Source organism: Gossypium hirsutum, chromosome D04, assembly GCF_007990345.1.
Source record: "Gossypium hirsutum isolate 1008001.06 chromosome D04, Gossypium_hirsutum_v2.1, whole genome shotgun sequence".
In the NCBI taxonomy this organism is placed as follows: Eukaryota; Viridiplantae; Streptophyta; class Magnoliopsida; order Malvales; family Malvaceae; genus Gossypium; species Gossypium hirsutum.
The window spans coordinates 8,626,291-8,649,495 of record NC_053440.1 but is presented as its reverse complement, the minus strand read 5'-3'; the positions used below and the strand labels follow the sequence as shown (position 1 = coordinate 8,649,495).

The following is a 23,205-nucleotide window of genomic DNA, read 5'->3' as shown; positions in this document are numbered from 1 at the left end:
TCTCTTCCTCATTTCACACAACACGCATCATTCAGTCATATTTTCTTTCACTTCTCTCTTTCACTCTCTTTGCCTTTCATTTTCTTCCCCCTTCCCTTTACTGATTTCCCCTCTTGAGAAAGAGCTAGCACATCTCTTGGAATAGTAGCAATCAAGCATTCTTGAAGGTCGTTGATCGACAAAACAAGTCGAGAGGAAGAGGAGCACGCTAGTCTGGCTTCGAAGAATCACTGGGATTTGCCTTCTAGTTCTCTTCTCTTTATCTTTTAAATTTATTTTGTGATCATAAACATGAATGTTTGTTATTTTTATGCTTCTATTTTAATTAAAATGACTTAAATCTCGGTCGTGTTAGATTAATTGCATTTTGTCCACTTAAATTATTAAAAATGTGTTTGTGTTGTTATAGGCCTTGGTAATTTGTCTAATTAGATAAAATCATGCCTATGTTATGCTTGCATTTTAATTTTAAAGTGATAAATGAATTAATTACTAATCGGATTGAAATTGTAATTAATGGATACAATATCTAATTGGTGCATGTTTAATCTTCTAAGGTAAACGAGGGTTAAATTATCAATCATATGAAACAATATTCTTGCCTTGCATAACTTGTAAGATTGTTGTGATTAAATTGTTCAATGTAGAAATATATTTAATTCACTCTGTCTTATATTTGCTTATGAATTGATTACCTAATTCAACATAGGAATATGTTTATTTGATTAATTCAATAAGTATGTATGTGCATTAGTTAGCAAAAGACCAAGTTGCCATGAAATTATTCGTAATAACATGAACATAGTTTTAATAATTCTAAGTTTCTAACACACTAATGTCATATTGATTAAAACCTTTTTTAGAAATTGTGCATTGGAATTGTAGTTTAACTTTAATTGATCACTTAGTTAATTATTAGTTTCTAGATCACCTTATTCAAAACAATTATTTTTCTCTACCAATTTGTTTAATTTTTACATTTCATAAATATTTTCTTGCACAGTCCTTGTGGGTACGATAACTCGACATGCTTGTCACTTTATTACTTGATACGATTATGTACACTTGCACATTTCCATCGTTCCACCTACCTGCAACCTAAGGTAGGTGTTTACCACATCTGATACACAAGGTAGGATTTACTCAATAGGACAACAAATACATTTGTGAGCTATTGCCACAATATGAGTTAAGTAGCTCATAAAATGTTTCTCGTTGAGTTAATGGTTATACACTCAAGGCTGGTTTAATTAGTAACTTCATAAGAAGCTTTACTAGGTTAACTTAGTGACCAAAGTTAAATAAATATTAATATGCATGATATTTTGATAATTATGAATTCACATATTAATTGGATGGATTTTTATACTCTCGCTATTTGATTATGATTGCCCCAAGATGACATAATACAATGGATATAGGAATTATCATTGTAAATGTTACTGTGTGGAAAACAAAGGTTTTTATGTAAGTAACATATGTAACATATATAACATACAAAATGTTATCTTATTTTACTAAATGAAGGCTTGATATTTTCTTGTGCATATAAATGGATTTGTTGTTATTTTTATTTATTTAGTTCATAATGACGCCAAAACCTCTTATTTTTAAAAAGTTACTTTTTGTTGCATATAAACTTGTAAATTGATCTAAGCTATGAGAAACATAAATTTGTGCTTAATGAGGTTTGCCCATCAAAATCTCAACTTGGGGCAAGAAATTGCTAAAATGAGGCCAACAATATAGCGTGTTGCTATATAAACCTTCAAGTGTTAGCACCACTTTACAAAGGCACCATAAGAATTATCATGAAACAAAGAGATCATGACAATTTGGAAGACATGTTCGAAGGCCAAACTACTCTAGCTCGATAGTTCATTATCACTAATTTAATGAAATCTAAAAAAGAGTCTAGAACCCTAGTAAAGGATTATATGCTTAAGCTTATGAGATACTTTGCTGAAGTAGAGGACAATGAGGCCGAGCTTGACTACAATACCTATATCGAGAGGGTCTTTAAAACTTTGTCTACGAACTTTGCATGTTTTAGGTCGCATACAATTTAAGAAACAGAGAATTGGGTCTTACACGGCTCATGAAATAGCTTCAATGTTATGAGATAATGTTGAATGATGTGGTCAATATTCAACCTATGGAGAGGCAAACTTAGCAGTCACATCATCTTTTCATAAAGGCAAGAAGAAGCAAACAAGAACAAGTTGTTAAATCTTTAGTTCCACATAAAGTGGAAAGAAATAAGGTTAAGAAACCCAATGATATTTCGAAATCCAAATTAGCAAGAAAGGGCATTTCAAGGTAGATTGTAAAGAATACAAGGATTACCTAACTTTCACGTCAAACAAAGGTAATGAACTCTTAGTTATCGAAGCTTGTTTAGTGGAGGATTAAAAAGATTATTAAGTCATTGGTTCTGAAGTCATTAATCATGTTTATGTTTCTTTCATTGGATTCAAAGAAATGAGAAGTATACACGAAAGGAACCTCCTGTTGTAAATCGAAGATGGAGCAATGTGGAATCGAAAGATGTGAGAGACATATATCTTTATCTTGATGAATTCAAGTTTATTATTTTGAAAGGCTATTTTTTATTTTCCTAGTTTATGAAGAAATTCAGTGTCTATGGCATGTTTAATAAACGATGGATATTTGGTGACATTTAATAAAAAAACAAAAAAAAACGATATATATTATATCAACCGAATTTGTATCACCTCTATTAATATAAGATTAATTCTTTTACCATCAAACATATAGACGACTTGTAATATTTATATGAATATAATCAACTGTTAAAATATTAATCATATGAAAATACATAAATATGTAAAGATATATTAGTTTTATAATTAGTATAGAAAGAAGCTTGAATAAGTGGAAAGATATTGAGAGAAGAAAGAATCATTGGAGGATTGGGTGTTCTGTATGATTGTGGAAGCACTTATATTTGGTTATGGGTATGCCTAAAAGAATTGTCCCCCACTGCCCATATTTCTCCCTCAACAAACCATCACTTTATTCATTTTCTTCCTTCTAAAATCTGAACTTTATTTGATGATAGGCCAATCCAAGCAGTTCAGATTGGATATTACTTAAGAATTCACAAAATATTTCAATGATTAAAAATTTATTTAATCAGTCAACCAATAAAATTGATTTCTTTAAAAGATTTTGTTTTAAGTATCCATTACATTAAATATTAATGTTTAAAAAAATAATCCTATATATAATATTATTTTTTACTATAAATAAAATTATTTTTAGTAAATTTATGATTTTGAGTTGGTATCCCTTAATTGAATGAGATTAAGCTTAATTAATTGATTGTTGTTGAAGCAATAGTTAGAGTGGTAAAGGCTGTTGTTGGTTGACATCATTGATGAAGGTTTGAGTTTAAAGTGTGAAGTGCAAAAAAAAAAAAATTGGAGACTGAGAATTAAATTATAATTTTTTGTAAATTAAATGTAATTTCATTATTGCATGAACATAAAATTTAATAATTTATAGAGGGGTTCAACTATTAATTTATTATTTTAGAAGAGTCATAATTGAATTATAAATTTTTGAGAGTTAAAATTATAATTGTATTAATTTAAAATTTTATAATGTCTAAAAGGGTTAAACAAAAAAAAATTGTCATTTTTGGAGGGGCCTACATATCGCTTGGCAATGCTCTTGTAGAGTCCCGTATTTAATTAAAAATTCTATCACACGTGTATATGTGGGGAAACTATGTATTTAAAACATAAAAGTGAGTTTAAAAATTAAAACATATAATAAATAAGTAAAGATTTTATCACACGCGTATGTGTATGAAAATCACGGATTTAGAACTCAAATGTATATTTAAAAATAACACCTAATAATTAATAAAATGTATGGTTTGAAACTAATTAGTATATCAGATTAATAATACTAAATGAACTACAATTGTTTACCATAGTGATGTCATCAACTGTGAGTTAACATCGAGTTCACTTGTGACACCAACTTAATCAATGATATTATTTATATATATAAATTTGGTGAAAGAAAACCTTTTATGTTAAAAGTTAATTTTTTTAAAGTTTACTCAAGGATTATTGTCGGTGTAGCTATAAAATAAATTGTTTATAAATCCATTAAATTCGAGTTAAGCCCGTAAACATGTTACTTTTAGTTCTTTTATTTAAAAGCTATATAAAAGTATGAAAGACAAAAGGTCATCAATATAATAATAGTGGTCATTCAATAAAAGAGAATATTAGTCATTTTCTAACCGAATTAGTATCCGATTAACCTATGACACAAACTCAGTAAGAGGTTTTATTAATAGTCAGGACATTTTCATAATTTTTCTAATCGAATTAGTTCCCAGTTAACTTGTGACACCAACTCAATCGAAAACTTAAATAATAGAATAAATGATAAAAAAAACTTAATTAAATTGATTCAGTAAAAACGAAAAGGGAAATCATGTTGTTTATACATTTGAAATTCGATCTCTTATATTCATTTAAAAGAATTTATGTGAGTTTACTTTTTGAGTTTAAAAATATAAATTCAAAAGTGAACATCAACCATTTTTTATTATTAAATTTAAGTTTATTTGGTACTAAATTCATAAAAAATTATATTTTAAATATACGAAACATAAGGAGAAAAAAGATAATTGTAAAATTATTAGAAAGAGATGGCAAATTGTGTGATTTAATTTGTGGTACAAAAATGAAGTGGTTGTTTGCGGTTTGGCGGCTTGTCGCAAAGTACACATCCACCTACCTAGTCTTGTAGAATTGAAATTTTAAAATTACCTTTTATTTTTCTGTCCCAGATTATAATGTTTTATTTAGAATACTGAAACATATTTCCACCAAAAACCAAATCTCCAGCATGTGCTACAAATCATACCTGCAGGTTGGATTGTTTTTTTAATAGTTATAATTAAATAAATTATAATTTTTATACCAAATCAATCCAAATTGCGGAGATAATCTAAATAATCGAACCGGATTTGATTGGTTTAATTCGGGGGGTGTCGGACGAATGATGGTGGCATGGTGGACGTCGGAGGCCCTCCGGTAGTGGGTGAACATCGGGGAGGGGCTGGTCCTGCTTTTAGTTTTAAGGATTTTACATTAGATTTAGGGAGAAATGAAGGGAAGACCCCATAGTTTTAGGGGTTTTTTAACTTCAAACTTTAAAATTACAATTAAATTAATTATTAAATTGAGTTTGAGTTTGAGTTTGATTTTTATATATTTGGGTTGGGTACTTGATTGGGTTGGATTTATATCTGGTTGGGTGTGATTATAAAAATATATTTTAATCTTTAAAAGATTGATTTTTTTTATTATTTCGGTTTAAGTTTCTAAAATCGAAATTGAATCGAATTAATCATTTAAGTCGAAATAATTAATCAAATTAGTCAAAAATCAAACTGAAAATTTTTGGTTTATTTAGTTCGATTTAATCGGTTTAACCAATATTTTGCACACCCTTACTTTGAAGGTGATAAAAACACTCTTACATAGTTACTTTTACAAATAAGGGTAAGCTATCTAGTTGGTCACCTAATTTTTAGAACACTTTTATTTTGGTCACTCAAAATAAAATCCTTACAATTCGGTCATTCAACTTTTAGGGCAGTTTCATTTTTAGTCCCCCCAAGTATTAAATCTCTAACAGCGGTTAACTTTGTACATCATATCATGTTTGCACTTTCATTTTGGTCACCTAACTTTTAGGTTGCTTTCATTTTAGTCACCCAAAAACTATTTTTTTTAATATTGTTTGGGGTAAAAAATCAAAGATTAAAGTGAAAAAGCGGTAGAAAATAAAATAATACACAGAAATTATCAAATTGTATTTTTTATCCCAATGTCAAAAATTCTAAATTTGGGTCTAGAAATATAAATTTTTAAATATTAAGATTCAAAATTATAATAGCAAATCAGTTGAAATTATCAATGGATAAAAAAATTCAATAATTTATTTGATTTATTTTGATGTTTTGAAATTATTTTAAAAAATTATCGATGAAAACTATTGTCTTTAACAGTTGTCTAAGAAACTTAAATTTTTTTTTGATTATATGATTTTGAATCTTCCATGCTAAGCTAAAAGTAAGGGAAAGTCCTTACAATTAATTTAATTAATTAATTTTTCTTCCAATCCAAACAATACTCATAATTTTTTTCATCACTTATTTACATAAAAAGAACAAACAACTAATTTAATTAATTACAAGTATTTTTTTATTATTTACTTTTAGCTTACCATGGAATATTCGAGATTATATAATCAAAAGAAATTTAAGTTTCTTCGAGAATTATTAAATATAAGTTATTTGAGTTGATTTTATTTAGCATAAAATAAAAATTTAAAATTTAAAGGAGATTAAATTAATTATTTTTAATATTATAGTAACAAATTGATTGACATTGTCAATGGATAAAAAAATTTCAACAATTTATTCAACTTATTTTGATGTTTTAGAAAATTAAATTTTCAAAATAAAAAAATTTAAAGTTTTGGCAATGCGAAAACAAGTACAATTCGGTAATTTTTGTTAGGGGTGAGCATTCGATCGAATCGAATAAAAAATTTTCGAGTTAATCGAGTTTTCGAATCTCATTTTATCATCCTAACTTTATTTGAAGTTTTCTCGAATCGAGTCAAGTGAGATGAAATTCGAATCGAATCGAATCGAATATATTTGTTCGAGTTAAATTTTAAAAAATAATTTTGGGTCCTTGTAACCCGTTGTCACCCATCGTAATAAAATTTGTCAACCTTAATCAAATTTTTTATTAACTTTCATCACCTTATAATTTATTTATTAATTTTCTATATACTGGTTAGCTTATTTGTTTGCTTAGTTGTTTCAATTATCTTCAGATTCTTGTCACTATGTATTTTGAAATTAAAAATATATTAAATATAAAATATGATTTTTTAATAAAATTTATTTTAAAAATAAAATGTGAAAGTGATACCAATATAAAATTTTAACACGAATATTTTATGGCATAATTAAGAATTCAATTTTAATATAAATATTCAATATGACTAAACAATTCAATAATATAAAATGTGAAATTTAATTTAATAATATAAATAGTATATATAAATAAAATTATTACTATTTATGTTTAGTGATTTTTTTTGGATAATTTTGATTTTTTATTTGAGAGTAAATGGTGAGAAGTAAAAGTTTAGGGGGAAAATAAAAAGTTTTGGGAAATAAAAGTTTGAGGGAAAGTAAATAGGGAGAGTAAAATTTTGGAGGGAAAATATTAAAAAAAATTGGAGGGGGGAGGATTTGGGGTAGATGGGAGTTGGGAGGTGGGATGGGAAGAGAATAAAAGTTTTAGGGGAAAAGTGGGAGGGAGTAAAAATTTGGGGGGAAAATAAAAGGTTTTGAGGGTTTTTGGGAGTAAAATTTCGAGAAAAAGTAAATGGAAGAGTAAAATTTTGGTGGGAAATGGATTTTGGGTAGATTGGGGGGTTGGGAGGGGAGGGGAGTAAAAGTTTTGGGGGGAAAGTGGGAAGGAGTAAAAGTTTTGAGGGAAAAGTAAAAAGTTTGGGAGTTTAGGGTAAAAATGTAAAATATTATAGTTTGATATTCGAATTATTCGAATTATTCGAGTTATTCGAATTCGAAAACTCAACTCGATTCGAACTCGAAATTCGAAAAAAAAATCGAGTTGATTCGATTAACTCGAATAACTCGATTCGTTTAACTCGAAATTCGATTTTTTTTCGATTTTTTCGAGTCGAATCTAGTTTTGCTCACCCCTAATTTTTGTGTATTATTTTAGTTTTCACCACTTTTTTACTTTAATCCCTATTTTTTTTAGCCCAACTAGTACTTAAAAAAATATTTTTTAGATGACCAAAATGAAAGTGTAAATATGATGTGGCGTGTATGGTTAACCATTATTAGAAGTTTAACAATTGAGTGACTAAAACGAAAGCGCCTTAAAAGTTGGGTAACTAAATTGCAAAATTTCATTCTGAGTGGCTAAAATGAAAGCACCTTAAAATTTGGTGATCAAATAGGTAGTTTACCCTAAAAATAATATTGACTTTATTTACAAACTACTAAGTTTTTGTATATTTATCATGCCATAATTATATTTAAAATATCTTATATTTAAAATTTTAAAACATTGATAATTTTTATTGGCTTTTTTACCTAAATGTTTTTTTTAAATTACTTGTGTTTAGAACTATTTATCAAAATAATATTAAATAAATAATATTTTAGTAAATTTAATATGATTGGTGGTAATTTGAGAATCTCAAAGCTTAACTGTGACAATTTGGGATCAGGTTAGACATCAGTCTGACAAGATAGAGAATATTTAGTCCTTCACGTTTATAGTTTTTGCTAATTTGAAATTTTTTTTTTTAGGCTTAAGGGTGTAAAAATTCTTCAAACGATTTCAAAAATTAATTAAGCACATATTTTTTTTTGCACTTAATTGGGTACTTGAACTTTCAAAATGAATCAAAAAGGCCTTCAAACTTTTTCAAAAAAACAATTAAACCTCTTTTTTTTGCACTGAATTGAGTACTTGAACTGTTAAAATGCCTCAAAAAGATCCTTTGATCGTTAACTTTAGCAGTTGATCATTAAACTTAACTTTAACAGTTGACAATTAAAGTTAATTGTCCCTAATTTTTTCAGTTAAAGCCATCCCGTGTCACAATCACGGCATGACATGTGGCAAAGAAATATAAAAAATAAAAAATCAATAAAAGTTATAAAAATTATTAAATTTTAATAAAAATATTAAAAATTAGAAAAATATATATAAAAATTGTAAAAAAACCATAAAAATGTAAAATCTTATAAAAAATCATAAAAATATTATAAAATACATAAAAAAAAGTCTTTTAACCATTAACTTTAACCGTTAACCGTTAAAGTTAACAAGCCCCGGTTTTTTTTTCGGTTAAAGCTATCACGTGTCGCAACATAGCGTGACATGTGACAAAAAATGACAAAAAAATAAAAATAAATAAAAGTTATAGAAAAATTATAAAGTATTTCTTTTGGTATGATAATTTTTATAATTCTTTTACGAATTTTATATTTCTTTACATTTTTATAATTTTCTTACGATTTTACAAAAATTTAAATTTTTTCCTATATTTCTATATATTTTATATTTTTTTACGATTTTTTTTTAATTTTTTTTCTAAATTTAATAAATTTTAAATATTTTTATATTGTTTTATTAATTTTTAATAATTTTTATAGCTTTTATTGATTTTGATTTTTATCATTTTAGGGCCTTTTTGATGCATTTTGGCTGTCCAAGTACTCAATTGAGTGCAAAAAAAGAAAAAAATTAGGGGAATAAATTTTTTTTGAAAAAGTTTGAGGGCATTTTACACTATTAAGTCTTTTTTTAAAGTTAAATTTGACTATCAACCTTTTGAAAAAAAGTTAAATCAGTTTTTTAATGACGAACTAAAACATTATTTTTTTTAGTAATGTTGATGTGGTAATCCACATGTCCTTTATAAAAAATTCAAAAAAATAATTTAAAATTATAAAAATACTCAAATATTAAACAATTTCAAAATTAAAAAAAAGTTAATAAAAATTCAAAAACTAGTATGGATACATGTGAATTGTTATATGAGCTGCTATGTTTAATAATTTAATGTTTTAGTTAGTATTTTCATTACAAAAACAACAAGTCAATGTTTTTGAAAGGTTTGTTAATGGTAAAATATGACATTTTTTAAAAATTAAGAGCAAAATTTAGCTTAAAAAATAAAGATCAAATTAATAAAAAATATATATAAAAATTGAGAACTAAATTTTACATTATGTAAAAATTCAAGATACTGATCAAAACATATTTTTGATAAATAATTTGTGATATTAGTTTGATAAATAATAATTATTTTCGTATTATTATATGGATTTCAAGATGTAAAATGTATTTACATAGAATTAGTATTGTTATTTTTTATTTTTTATATTATTATCATTTTTAATTATTTTATCAATTTCGTACAATCATCATAACCGTAATTCAACATTGTCGGGTTTATTAATTTATTATTGTTGCATTACTTTGGCCAGAATCTGTCACCATTTTTAGTTACAGCATGATCATAGTTTTTTAATTTTATATTTTGATATCGTAATAAATGATAAAATTTTGGTCTTTGAACCCCTGTTTATGGGGATTAAGGGGTTGACTATCATTAAATTTGATATAAATTTTCTTATTAATATTTTTTTATATAAATTTATGAAATAGGAAACGTTAATCGATAGTGAAACTAACGAACATAATATTTGAAAAATGTAAATGATGCATAAAAGAATATTAAATGTAATTAACGAGATCTTGATTTAATGACAAGTTGAGATTTTAAAAATTTTATAATTTTAGATTTGAATCTCATTTTATTTTAATTTAAGTCAGTATATGTGAGCTTTATTTTATTTCAAATTCAGATATATTTTGATAATCAAGCGATTATTTTTATTGTAATCCAACTCTTAAATATTAATGAAGGTTTATAAACATCACATTGATGGATGAGGTGAACCCATTATTGGAAGATGATGGAAGTTGAGGGAGCAAAGCAATTTTGTTTGAAGCTGAATCACATGGGTTATGGCCCGTTAGCTATGGCATAATCCCGTTTCCCCAAAACAAATGGGCCGAGCTTGAAAGAGAGGTGGGCTTGTATTGACCTTTTGTACACAAACGGCTAAATCTATATACACAGCATCATGTTTCAGCCAATGATTCTTTATATATATGATCATGTACCTCAAAAACCGTTCCTAAAGCCGACGAGTTGCACTGGAGAAATCGGTAAAATGAATAAATCCCCTGACTCCAACATGACAGGCAGCAGCAATTCTACATGCATTTACGGCCATGGCTGAACAACCACGGTTAAATCTATACTCCGGATGACTACAAAAGAAGGATATTGTTTTTTTACCGGTGTCTGTCTCCCAAGCTTCAACAATGTTACTCTTAAATCCTCCGGTAATTATTTTATACGGATCCATGTGTAACTGTGTTACTGGAGTCTGATGACGACCATACAACTCAGTGACTGGTTCTGGTTTCCATCTCTCCTGCCCTTTCCTGATATCCCAAAGCATTGCCCTGTGCATTAAGTGTACTCTATGTCATGTTAGTTTCAAAAACAGACGACTAAAACCTGTGTTCAACATATGGAAAACTTTCCATTGTAACAACACCGACTTACCATGAATATACGTTTACAAGTGCTCGTAACAGCAAACGAGGGAAGACAGTAAATGAACCAATATATTATTCGGAAAAATGAAATAATTCATCATCTTTACTTACTTATTCAATCCGCCAGTACAGACTAAAGATTTTGAGGGCATAATCGTGAGAGAGTATATATTTGGTTTACATATTGCTGCAGTGCTAACTTTTTGCATTATTCTCAAATCGAGTACTACGACAGAAGAATCAGCTGCGACATAGAGCAAGTTTTCATGGCATTTCATGTCCACAGGTTTACGGCGCACAGAAGTCAATCCCACGCAACGATTAGCTGATAATTTAGTTGTGTCCCAAACTCTCACCTATATGTCCAACAATGGTGAAGTAGTTGAGAGTGAGTACAAGCATGGAAAGTAGAAATCAAGTGATCTTAAGATGCGAATGTTCAACAAGTAAAGGTGGAAAAAGATACCTTAGAATCCCCTGACATAGTCACTAAGTTCGAAGGTTTGTTCCTGGAAATTGTTGGAAAAATCAACCATCGATTATAACTATAGAAAATATAATCAAAGATATAGAATATAAACCTCAAAACTTTCATAATGTTTGTTTCTAAGTTTTAAAAATGGAGAAAAAGGTAGTCTTTAAAGGAAAAAGATTCATACCCAGCGACTGACATCCATTTAACAGGTTTCTGATCCCCGCAAAATTTAGCCTTTAAAGCTTGTCTGTACCGTCTACCACTAGAACTAAGGGACCAAAGGCAAATAGAACCATCCTGCTCACCACTCGCCAATACTTTGACGTCGCCATTACCTAATAATTTATCAGACATGGTATGAACAGCAGCATGCCGACCTCCAAACACCCGTCGGCAAGCACCCTAGATAGAAAGCATGCAATCAGGATATTTCAACAATTAACGGAGGGCAAGAAAAGCTTAGGCCTAGAATTCCATTTGGAACCTGAGCAACAAAAAAAACAAAGGGTAATAACAAACAACCGACAGGAATTCCTTATAATATCTATGCCCTCCTGCTCAATGCAACGAAAACAAAAGCAAGGTTATCAAATACAACTATGTCGAAACAGGAAAGGCAAAACAATGCTTGGCACAGTACCTTCCACCATAGACGAATTGAACCGTCGCAATTAGAGGTTAACAAAACATTCTCTTCTGTTTGCGCCTCACTTTGAGCTAAACTAGTTTCACTAAGCGGAAACAATCTGCATAAGGATTATCTCATATATTAAAAATAACTCTAACCTTTTGTATATCGAGATACCCCCATTTTATGCCTAGTGTCCAAAAACATTCTGATGTAAATAAGTATAAATGTTACAAAAATGTCAACAAATTATAATAAAGAAAAACATGATTTGTACTATAAATGCAATGCGGGTGATTGAATTCAGATAATGTCAATTATACAAGGATATACTTCAGATTGTCTCACCTCAAGCATGTAACTCTTGAGTTATGACCAGGCATTGTAACTAATGAACCTCCACTCATAATGCTGTCGATTTTGGCCATCTTTATCGCAGGACCCTTAGTAAATGAGCTTATGTAAGTTTTTCAATGGCCAACAAATGCAAAGCACCACAAGAGTTAAAACACATGATTACGGATGCTAAAGGGTCATACTTGAGAAAAGATTATATCATTCTTGTCAAGAAGTATATTGTCGACTGTGTAATATCCTTCAGCAAACAAGCTTGCAACAAAAGGATCATAATATTTAAACTGATGCAGCGCGGTACGCCGATTCAAATAGGCCTTCCTCACTCCCGATAAGGGGAAATTTTCCGGCCAAAGCTCCCTAGTTCAATTGAATAGAATAACAAATCATTAAAAAATCCATCTAACAAGAAAAAATTGGATAGATTCATGAGTTTCTGGTTTTCTTTGTTTCAGTTTCTTCTAACTTCCTTTACCAAATTCAATCCATCTTTTACAATTAATTTTACTAATATTAAAGAAAATGAAAGTCAAGCCTACAAAAAAGTTGCCTCAAATTAAAGATTCAGTATAAAAGTTGAGAACCGTAATCTCGGCCAAGCAAATTATATGAACATTGTGAAGAAAAAAAAAAGAAACCTGAAGCGGTCGAGCCAGATAGAGTCGGAGTACGCAAATGATTTGAGAGATTTGGAGGACATGGCGAGGTTTGAGAGGTCCCGAAGGCTAAGGAAGGAAGCGCAATGAGCAAATGAGTCATGATCCAAATCGGTAATCCTCGTAGCCATCGTCGCCGGTTGCTCGTCCGCCATCTTCTTTCGATTCAAAGATTCAGAAAAAGAAAGAAGCTCTTCTTGCAATATCAACTTCTTTTCAAATGGCCAATCAAAATGGAGGGAACGCTTCGTTTTGTATATATATATATATAATTTTAAAATTCAATTATTCTTTTTTGATATTATGTTATGGTTAGAATCTACTTCACGTCCTTGCACTATTCCTCAGTCAGAATTTTTTTTTTACTTTTATTTCCATTTTTTTATTTTTTCGAATTTTAAAATTCAAGTCTAATTATTAATGTTGTTAAAATTTATTAAAGTGACATTTTAAAATGAAAGAAACATTCACTTAATAGTCATATAACAAAAACAAAATTGTAATGAATTTGACTTTTAACATAAAAGGTGTAAGTGTGTCAACAATTAGACGTACATTTCAACAATCTTTCACGTTAAAGTGATCCATTTCAATAATCTTTCTCAAAATGACAATCATTCACTTAGTTACTGCATTCCTTTAGCTATTAGGAATCTGATTATCTTTTACAATAAAAAAAAGCAAAGCAACTTATGTAGATTCAAGTGTTGAGGCTTGGAGCTCTTACTTTTGTGACCAAGTAGGGTGCACATTGTTGGTGATGGTATTAGAGTGTTATATCAACTACGTATTGATGGTTGAAAATTTTTTAATCTGTTGTGGACCAAAGTCATACTATCCTTTTCGTAATTAGAAGATTTTGTGATACAATTCACTTTCAAGATTGTTGATGCTCTTCAACATAAAACTCCAAAACAATATTCTTTACATAGGGCTAAATAAAGTTGGCAATACCGAGTAAATCATTTTTCTCCAAGAATGCATCAATTTCATTATCATAGAACCCTTCTTTTCAATGTTATGATGTTTAATGATGTTTTTATAAAAAGCCAAATGCATGTTAGCATAGGCTATTAAGAGAAAGATTTGCTCTTGCTTCTTCTTGAGAGATACTTCTTCCTTCTTAGCTTTTACAATAGTTTCTTGGAGCATTAAGGAGATACCAACTTCTTCCATTCTCTTGTTCCCCTAGTTAACAATTTAGAATTAATAACTAGGATGCTCTAAATATATATGTACTCACTACACCAAAACAAGCTTTTAGCGGCGCTTTTTAAGGCCTTTAGCGGCTCTTTTTAGCGCCTCTAAAAGTATTTGCGGCGCTTTATTTAGCGTCGAAAAAAACGCCGCTGACGACATCGTCGCTAACTTTAGCGGCGCTTTTCCCACAAACGCTGCTAAAGACAATGACCTTTAACGGTGCTTTTCCCCCAACGCCGCTAAAGACCAAGACCTTTAGCGGCGCTTTTCCCCCAACGCCGCTAAAGACCAAGACCTTTAGCGGCGCTTTTTTCACAAACGCCGCTAAAGACCAAGACCTTTAGCGGCGCTTTTCCCTCAAACGCCGCTAAAAACAAGACCTTTAGCGGCGCTTTTTCCTGAAGCGCCGTTAAAAAAACAAGACCTTTAGCGACACTTTCTCCAAAAACACCACTAAAGGTCACGAAAAATAAAAAAAATTATAAAAACGCCACTCCATTCTTTAGATTTGCTCCATTCCTGTCCTGAATTATTATAAAAACGCCAATCCCTTTACTTGCTTAAACAAATCCTTTAGAACTGTTATCAGTACATACATCATTCTTTGATTAAAGATTGCAGCAACAGCAAAAGTGAGATTCCACCAATTAAGAAATGTATAATTTAATTTGAAGACGTATTAAAATGGAAATTCATGAACAAGAAGATAAATGTTTTTCACTATATCTCATGCAGCAAGTCAAATTGCCTTTGATTACATAACATTCCTAAAAAAAATTGAAACTAGTTCATATCAACTTGCTCAAGTTGAATCTATAAATTGCAGATCAACACCTTATTTGAACTTACAATTCTAGGAAAGCATAAAATGTAGTTCCATGAGCATGCATTTAAAGTAGCAAAAAAAAAAAATTACTGATTACAGTGACAGTCGAAGCTCCAAATCTAGCTCTTGTGTGTCACTTGATTCTGAATTTTGACTGCTCAATCCCAATGAGTTGCTGAGATGTTTCTTGCTCCTTGAGTGTGAATCCTATAAGAATGTAAGGAACTAAAACAAGTTAAATTTTAAAACACAATCATCACATAGCACATAAACTAAAAAAAGGAAGGGACTTACTTGTGTGTAGCAACCTCAACATGTAGGTTTAAAAGTTGTGGTCATGTTTGGTTGTGCAAAATGTTGGGTGTCTAAGAAGCCACTGCTTGGCTGGGAATCACTATATCTGATGTTTTCCCTTTGATCGTATTCTCCAACCCCCATCTGTAATAATATATAATTGTAGTACTTGATTTCATTAGTATAGTTATTGATGCATAAAGAAATGGGGGAGGTGACAATGGAAAGTAGCACTTTAACACTTCAATTTACAGCGATAAAACATCTCAATTTGCAGCACTTAAACACTTCAATTTGCAGCACTTAAACATATCAATTAACAACATTTATACACCTCAATTACAACGATAAAACATCTCAATTTCCAGCAACTAAATACTTCAATTTGCAGCACTTAAACATATCAATTAACAACATTTATACACCTCAATTACAGCGATAAAACATCTCAGTTTCCAGCAACTAAGTACTTCAACTTGCAGCACTTAAACACTTCAATTTGCAGCACTATCAAATTTCGGCATCAACTGACATTGTCCCAACATCCAAAACAAACTTAAAGAAGTATATAATTATCATGTAAAAGAAAATATTCATCAAAGTATCTACCTCTCTCAACTCCTACCCTTAACAAAATTTTGACTTAGGATGGTGGAGTGATCTGTTTTGATAGTTGGAGAATTTACTAAAATGATTAATTATATAAGGATACTTAATTATAGTAAAATTTAATAATTTTATAATTATACATTTGATTAAAGAGTGATTTAATAAAAAGTACAAAAAAAAGCAGCAGAATCTATCAATAATTAAAACTTTTATTCTCTTTATTTGGCACAATACAATATAAAAAGCATATATAAATATATGAATGTAGAGGCATATATAAAAAGCATATATAAATATATGTATGTCACATAAACTATATTCATTTATGTAGAGGCAAGTCTTTAATATATAACTAAGGAATCATCAAGAAATGCTTCTATTTTCTTGGAAAAAAAATAAGTATCAAACTTCCAGAAGTTAGATAATTGCTTACTTGGGACCACCGAAACCCATATTCTTTCCCAAAGCTCCATTATACTTCACCACAACAAGCTTATCCAAAAGCTGCTTAGATTCAGTAATATCTGCTTCAAGACAGAAAGAATCCAAACCAATTATACAAGCTGAACTCTAATGTACTGTTAGATTTCCTAAACTGGATGGTATTGGACCTTCAAAAGAGTTCCCTTGAAATCTCCTATATAAACATTAGGGAGTCTTTCTTACACAGTTCGCAGTTCTTTAAGTTTAGCAAATGTTGAGGGGATCTCACCACTTAATGCACAACTGTTAATGTATCTGCCAAATTCATAAACCAATTGTTGTTATAATTTCAAAGGCGACTTGTAAAGACAATCACGTACAGCCCCTACAAAGAACTAAAGAAAGTTAGAACTTACAATTCTCCAAGTTCGTATAGAGGAAGTGCAACGGGAATTTACAAATGAAAATAAATATGTTACTTTATTTTAGCATCAAAAAAGAAATAGTTTTTCATTTAGTAAATGGTTGGCCGGCCAAGATTTCTCATCCCCTCTTATCTCTAATCCCTCATCAAAGCTTTTCCTATATGATAATAAAAGAAACAGCGCTGGTTCATTTTTTCTTCTTCTCAACGATTACATTCACCCAAAATCTGTCAAAGTTAAACCCAGCAACAACAGAAAAATGCCGTGAAACCATGTAGAAAAAAAATCCACAGATCTCGAAAATTGGAGACATATAGAGAGAAATCAGATAAAGTGAACTAAGAAACCAACAGAGCCCCAACTTCATGCTATTTACATACACACAAACAAAATACAACAAAGGCAGAGGATGTAGCAGTTTCAGCGTATTGGTGGTATTTTCTTTGTTACTGTTACGGATTTAGAAATTGGTGGAGTGGACGCTGATTCGGTTGAAATGAATAGAGGGGGGAAAAACTCATCCATGAAACAAAACAAAAAAGAAAAGAAAGCCTTTTTACATACCGTTGAGAAATAAAATTTGGTAACTGATGAAATTGAAAGATGAAGTGTATCCAGAAATGCAACAAATTGTTGGGTTCGAGTTGAATCCTTCTCTTGGCCCAGAGAGAACGTAAAAGAGTTTTACTTTTCAAACTTTTCAAACTTATGTTACTTTTCAAACTCATAATAAAAATGAGTCTTGCACGATATGTGAGAAAAAAAATGACAAGTAAGAGGCGTTTTTGGTAGAATAAATGAAAGGGAGATGAAGACGAAGAGAAGCAAGAGAGGTAAACCTGGTATAGATGGCAAATACAAAACTGGGAACAAACTTACGAGAGCTGGAGAACCAAGTTCCACCGTAAATAACTTCGCTTCTATACAAAGGAATATGAATAACTTCCTTTGAAGTAGATTTGTTACCATGAATTTTAAGCAATAACTTGTTACCAGCAGCAATGAGAACAGCAGTAACTTGCATCGTCAATTTCTAGCTTCTTCTGGCATCATCGATTTCTAGCTAAAATATAAGAGAAAAAAAAAGAGGAAAAATGGAACAGAAATAAAAGCAATAGGGATCTGAGTAATGAACACAACAAGATGAAATACACACACAAATAAACTAACAAAATAAAAATATTAAGTCTCATATATTTTCCAGGGAAACAAACGGTAGAACTCGTAAGTAGATTTTTGTGCTGAATCGTCTTTGGTACCTCCATTTTCCTCTTCTTTTTTTCATTTTTGTTTGCAAAGTTAGGGGTTTTAGGGGGGAAATTTGGGAAAAATCAGCGCCAAAATTTTTTCTAGGTACAATGAATTTTGTGGCGTTTTAAGAAAAAACGCTACTATTGCTTATTTATAGCAAAAATGTTGAAAATTTTTTTCATTTTGAACAAAACGACGTCATTTTGCTATTCTAAAATTTTTTTATTTTTTTTATAAATTGATTTATTCTTTGCTGCGTTTTTATAGAAAACGCCGCTATTGCTTACTTTTAGCGGCGCTTCTTAAAAAATGCTGCAAAATTTTTTCATTTTGAACGAAACGACGCCGTTTTGTTATTCTAAAATTTTTTTATTTTTTTAAAAAATTGATTTATTCTTTGCGGCGTTTTTCTGGAAAATGCCGCTATTGCTTACCTTTAGCGGCGCTTCTTATAAAACGCCACAAAATTTTTTTATTTTGAACAAAACGATGCCGTTTTGCTATTCTAAAATTTTTTTTTAATAAATTGATTTATTCTTTTCGGCGTTTTTTTGGAAAACGCCGCTATTGCTTACCTTTAGCGGCGCTTTTTATAAAACGCCGCAAATTTTTTTCATTTTGAACAAAATGACGCCGCTTTGCTATTCTATTTTTTTTATTTTTTTAATAAATTGATTTATTCTTTGCGGCGTTTGCTTACCTTTAGCGGCACTTCTTATAAAACGCCGCAAATTTTTTTCATTTTGAACAAAACGACGCCGTTTTGCTATTCTAATTTTTTTTTATTTTTTTAATAAATTGATTTATTCTTTGCGGCGTTTTTAGAAAACGCCGCTATTGCTTACCTTTAGCGGCGCTTCTTATAAAACGCCGCAAAATTTTTTCATTTTGAACAAAACGACGCCGTTTTGCTATTCTAAAATTTTTTTTATTTTTTTATAAATTGATTTATTCTTTGCGGTGTTTTTATAGAAAACGCCGCTATTGCTTACCTTTAGCGGCGCTTCTTATAAAATGCCGCAAAATTTTTTCATTTTGAACAAAACGACGTCGTTTTGCTGTTCTAAAATTTTTTTATTTTTTTAATAAATTGATTTATTCTTTGCGGCGTTTTTATAGAAAACGCTGCTATTTCATTTTGAACAAAATGACACCGTTTTGCTATGCTAAAAATTTTTTATTTTATTTTTTATAAATTGATTTTTTATAAAATAAAATAAAAAGTACTCTCAAAATGGTTTAGATTACATTTTTTTAAATATAAAAGCATTAATTAATTGTATAAAATTTTATCATTTAACAAATCTCAAGTAAACCTTAACCTTAAACCCTCTAAATTAACCATTCAATACATATAAAATCTATCTATTATATATCTCTTAAATAATTTAAATTATACTCATAGTTTCAATATATTGGATTTATTATTATCTATTTTACAATTATATAAGAACATATTTAAACTATAAATTAATCTAAACTCAAAACCTTAACTCGACCCCTGAATCCCTAAACCTTAAATCCCTAACTCTTAACCCCTAACATCTAACCCCTAAACCTCTAACCCCAAAACCTTAAATCCCAACCCTTAAACCATAATCCCTAATTCATAATCCCTAAATCCATACTCCCTAAACCTTAAATATGAACTCCTAAATCGGCTTTAAATCTAAAATTAATCATATACCCTAAACTAAAAACCCTAAACAAAATTATTATTATCTCTTTTACAATTATATAAGAACATATTTAAAATATAAATTAAAAAATAATTAATCTAAATCCAAAACCCTAACTCGACTCCTAAATCCCTAACTTTTAATCCCAAAACCCTAACCCTCTAACCCCTAAACCTTAAAACCTAACCCCTAACCCCTAATCCCTAAACCTATACTCCCTAAACCTTAAAATATAAACTCCTAAACCGGCTTTAAATCTTAAATTAATCATATACCCTAAACTAAAAACCCTAAACAAATTTATTATTATCTCTTTTACAATTATATAAGAACATATTTAAAATATAAATTAAAAAATAATTAATCTAAACCCAAAACCTTAACTCGACCCCTGAATCCCTAACTTTTAATCCCTAAACCCCTAACCCTCTAACCCTTAAACCTTAAATCCTAACCCCTAATCCATAATCCCTAAACCCATACTCCTTAAACCTTAAAATATGAACTCCTAAACCGGCCTTAAATCTTAAATAAATCATATACCCTAAACCAAAAACCCTAAACAAATTTATTATTATCTCATTTACAATTATTTTAAATAATAATATTTTAATTTTTCCATGTGTTTTATTTCAAATTATTTCTACGTGTCATTATTTTTTTTGAAGATTTTAAATATTCAATTAGAAATAAATTGAATTTTATTTAATATGAATAAACTAATTAAGATAAAATATTTTTAGCGGCGCTTTTCCAAAAACGCCGCTAAATCCCCGAAAGCTCAAGGTTTTTTTGCGGCGCTTTTCCAAAAACGCCGCTAAAGCCCTGAGCATTAGCGGCGCTTTCTTAAAAACGCCGCTAAATCCCTAAAGCTCAGAAAACGGCGTCGTGGGGCTTAGGTTTTTTTGCGGCGCTTTCCCAAAAACGCCGCTAAAGCTCTGAGCATTAGCGGCGCTTTCCCAAAAACGCCGCTAAAGCCCTGAGCATTAGCGGCGCTTCCTTTTAAACGCCGCTAAATCCCCGAAAGCTCATAAAACGGCGTCGTTGGGCTTAGGTTTTTTTGTGGCGTTTTTGCAAAAACACCGCTAAAGCCCGGAGCATTAGCGGCGCTTTCTTAGAAACGCCGTTAAATCCCCGAAAGCTCAAGAAACGACGTCGTTGGGCTTAGGTTTTTTGTGGCGCTTTCTTAAAAACGCCGCTAATGCTTATTTTCAACGGCGTTTTCCATAATGCGCCGCTAATGATCGATCGTTAGCGGCGTTTTTTATCCAAAAGCCGCTAAAAATGCCGCTAAAATCCTGTTTTGGTGTAGTGACTCGAGTTGGAGTATAGCTATAGGTAGCTTTAATGGTTTGGGTAATTTACCCAACTAGTTGGCTCTTTTATCTTTCTTAAAACTTTACTAACATAACGTCACACAAATTAGCTAATAGCAAGATAAAATCATGTTTTTAATGTATTTATTTTTGGCTAATTATTGAATAAGATTCTACTAAACTTGGGTTTTTCTTATCGGGAATGAAGTTGGTATGTTGAAATTAAAAATTATACAAAAAGAGGCTAAATTGGAGCAAAAATCAAAGATGAGGAATAGATTGAAAGATTGAAGATTTGAAGTTTGGCTGGATAAAGATTAAAGATTTGAAATTGGCTGGATAAAGATCAAATTATTTTTGATATTGTCAAAATCCTGTATTTAGTTTAAATTTGATTTTTAAATTTTGATTTATTTAGTGATAATGTTTGGGAAAATCTAGCTATATTTTAGCATTAGAAGTATGTATAAATACCTGGTGGCTATAACCATCGAAGACGAAGCTTTTGAATACAAAAAGTTCCTTTCTTTCTTTTCATTTTTCTGCGTCAATAAGCATTTGGCAATCTGTCAATCTTTTTCCAATTTCAATATTTTGGCTAATTTACCTTCTAAGTCCTTTCCCTTTCCACTTTCCACTAAAATCATTTATAGAATCCATTTAGCATGATTAATTTCATGCTTAACTAAGTCCCATTTAGCCTTAGTCCAATTATCGCTTCGAAAAAAGTAATCATGAGATATGAACCACACTAAATACTTTGCAATTCGGTATTCGGTATCTCTCCCGTATATGGGATAGTAAAAATTCTTCCCTTAAAGTTGATTCGATTTCAATTCAAAAAGCGCGCGTTGGTTGGAATCGTTTGACGTACAGTTGGGAAGTTGAGTCGACTATGCTGTGTTCAAAATCCCATAAACAAATTGGAGTGTTCAAGTGGAAAAAACTAGTTGGATTCCATCGAGGGAGATAGTGATCGGATTTTAACGACCTACATGGTTGAGGTTGTTGATTTGAGTTGAGCTTTTCAGATCGCAAGGTTATCGAAGTATTAAATTATGGGCACATGTCACGTGGTTAAAAATTAGACAAGGGTCGATTTGCAGGTCGTACCAGAACCAATTACAAGAGGAAAAGCTGGTGGTTTGAGGCGTCCTCGATTGTTGTAATCAACTTATCAGTTGGAAGGAAAAACCTTCTTTCAAGGATCGATTCAAGTTCAGGGTGTACCGAGGCTAAGGCTAAGCTTAAAAATATTTTATTTATCTATTTATTTTATTTGCTTAAAATTATTTTTGCAATTTCGAATCTTTTTTCATTTTATTACACTATATATTTATTTTATTATCTTTATCAACTAAACCCCCCCTTTTTCATATTTCAGTATTGTTACGTACAAGTCGTGGGCACGACTGTAACCACGACAGTAATTTTGGTCATGATAAAAGGCGAAATTGAATAACTAGTCCCTGTGGATTCGACTCTACTGCTCTACACTGCTATTTAGTGTTACCTTGTCGTAGGAATTTATATTTGGTGATTTTGACGCCCATCAAATATTGGCATCGTTTTCGGGGATTGGAAAAAATTTTCTAATTTTTGTTTGTTTTCTTTATGACCAGGTCAGAACCGGAGATTCTAGAATTTGAACCGAAAATAGATAAGTTGGCTCAAACATTGCAAAGAGAAGTTATTTGATGCGATAAATGACCACATCCTTGTAACACCCCCAACCCTGTTCTGGCGACAGATATGGGTTGGCAGAACAGGGTTAAGGAGCATTACCGAAGTTTACAGAACAAATACAATTAGTT

The 23,205-nt window shown here is 30.3% G+C and overlaps 1 protein-coding gene and 1 long non-coding RNA gene across 8 annotated transcripts; both read right to left on the bottom strand.

Annotated features, from left to right (window-relative positions):
• Positions 1-10,705: 10,705 nt before the first annotated feature.
• On the bottom strand, positions 10,706-13,618 carry LOC121216302 (uncharacterized). Its single transcript, XM_041091896.1, has 8 exons — positions 13,351-13,618; positions 12,898-13,072; positions 12,707-12,801; positions 12,371-12,476; positions 11,915-12,132; positions 11,722-11,764; positions 11,367-11,611; positions 10,706-11,159 (listed from the first exon to the last, which is right to left on the bottom strand). The coding sequence occupies exons 1-8, from the start codon at positions 13,521-13,523 to the stop codon at positions 10,826-10,828; spliced, it is 1,389 nt and encodes a 462-aa protein (XP_040947830.1). The 5' UTR covers positions 13,524-13,618; the 3' UTR covers positions 10,706-10,825.
• A 1,647-nt stretch (positions 13,619-15,265) lies between these two features.
• Positions 15,266-18,511, bottom strand: LOC107958795 (uncharacterized). 7 transcript variants are annotated; one of them, XR_001700731.2, is made up of 5 exons: positions 17,710-18,482; positions 17,010-17,105; positions 16,731-16,821; positions 15,689-15,832; positions 15,266-15,601 (listed from the first exon to the last, which is right to left on the bottom strand). It is a non-coding gene; the product is annotated as an uncharacterized lncRNA (long non-coding RNA). The 7 variants fall into 7 exon arrangements; XR_005912419.1 differs by having other exon boundaries at positions 17,010-18,511; XR_005912421.1 differs by having other exon boundaries at positions 15,689-15,856; positions 16,909-18,497.
• Positions 18,512-23,205: the final 4,694 nt, after the last annotated feature.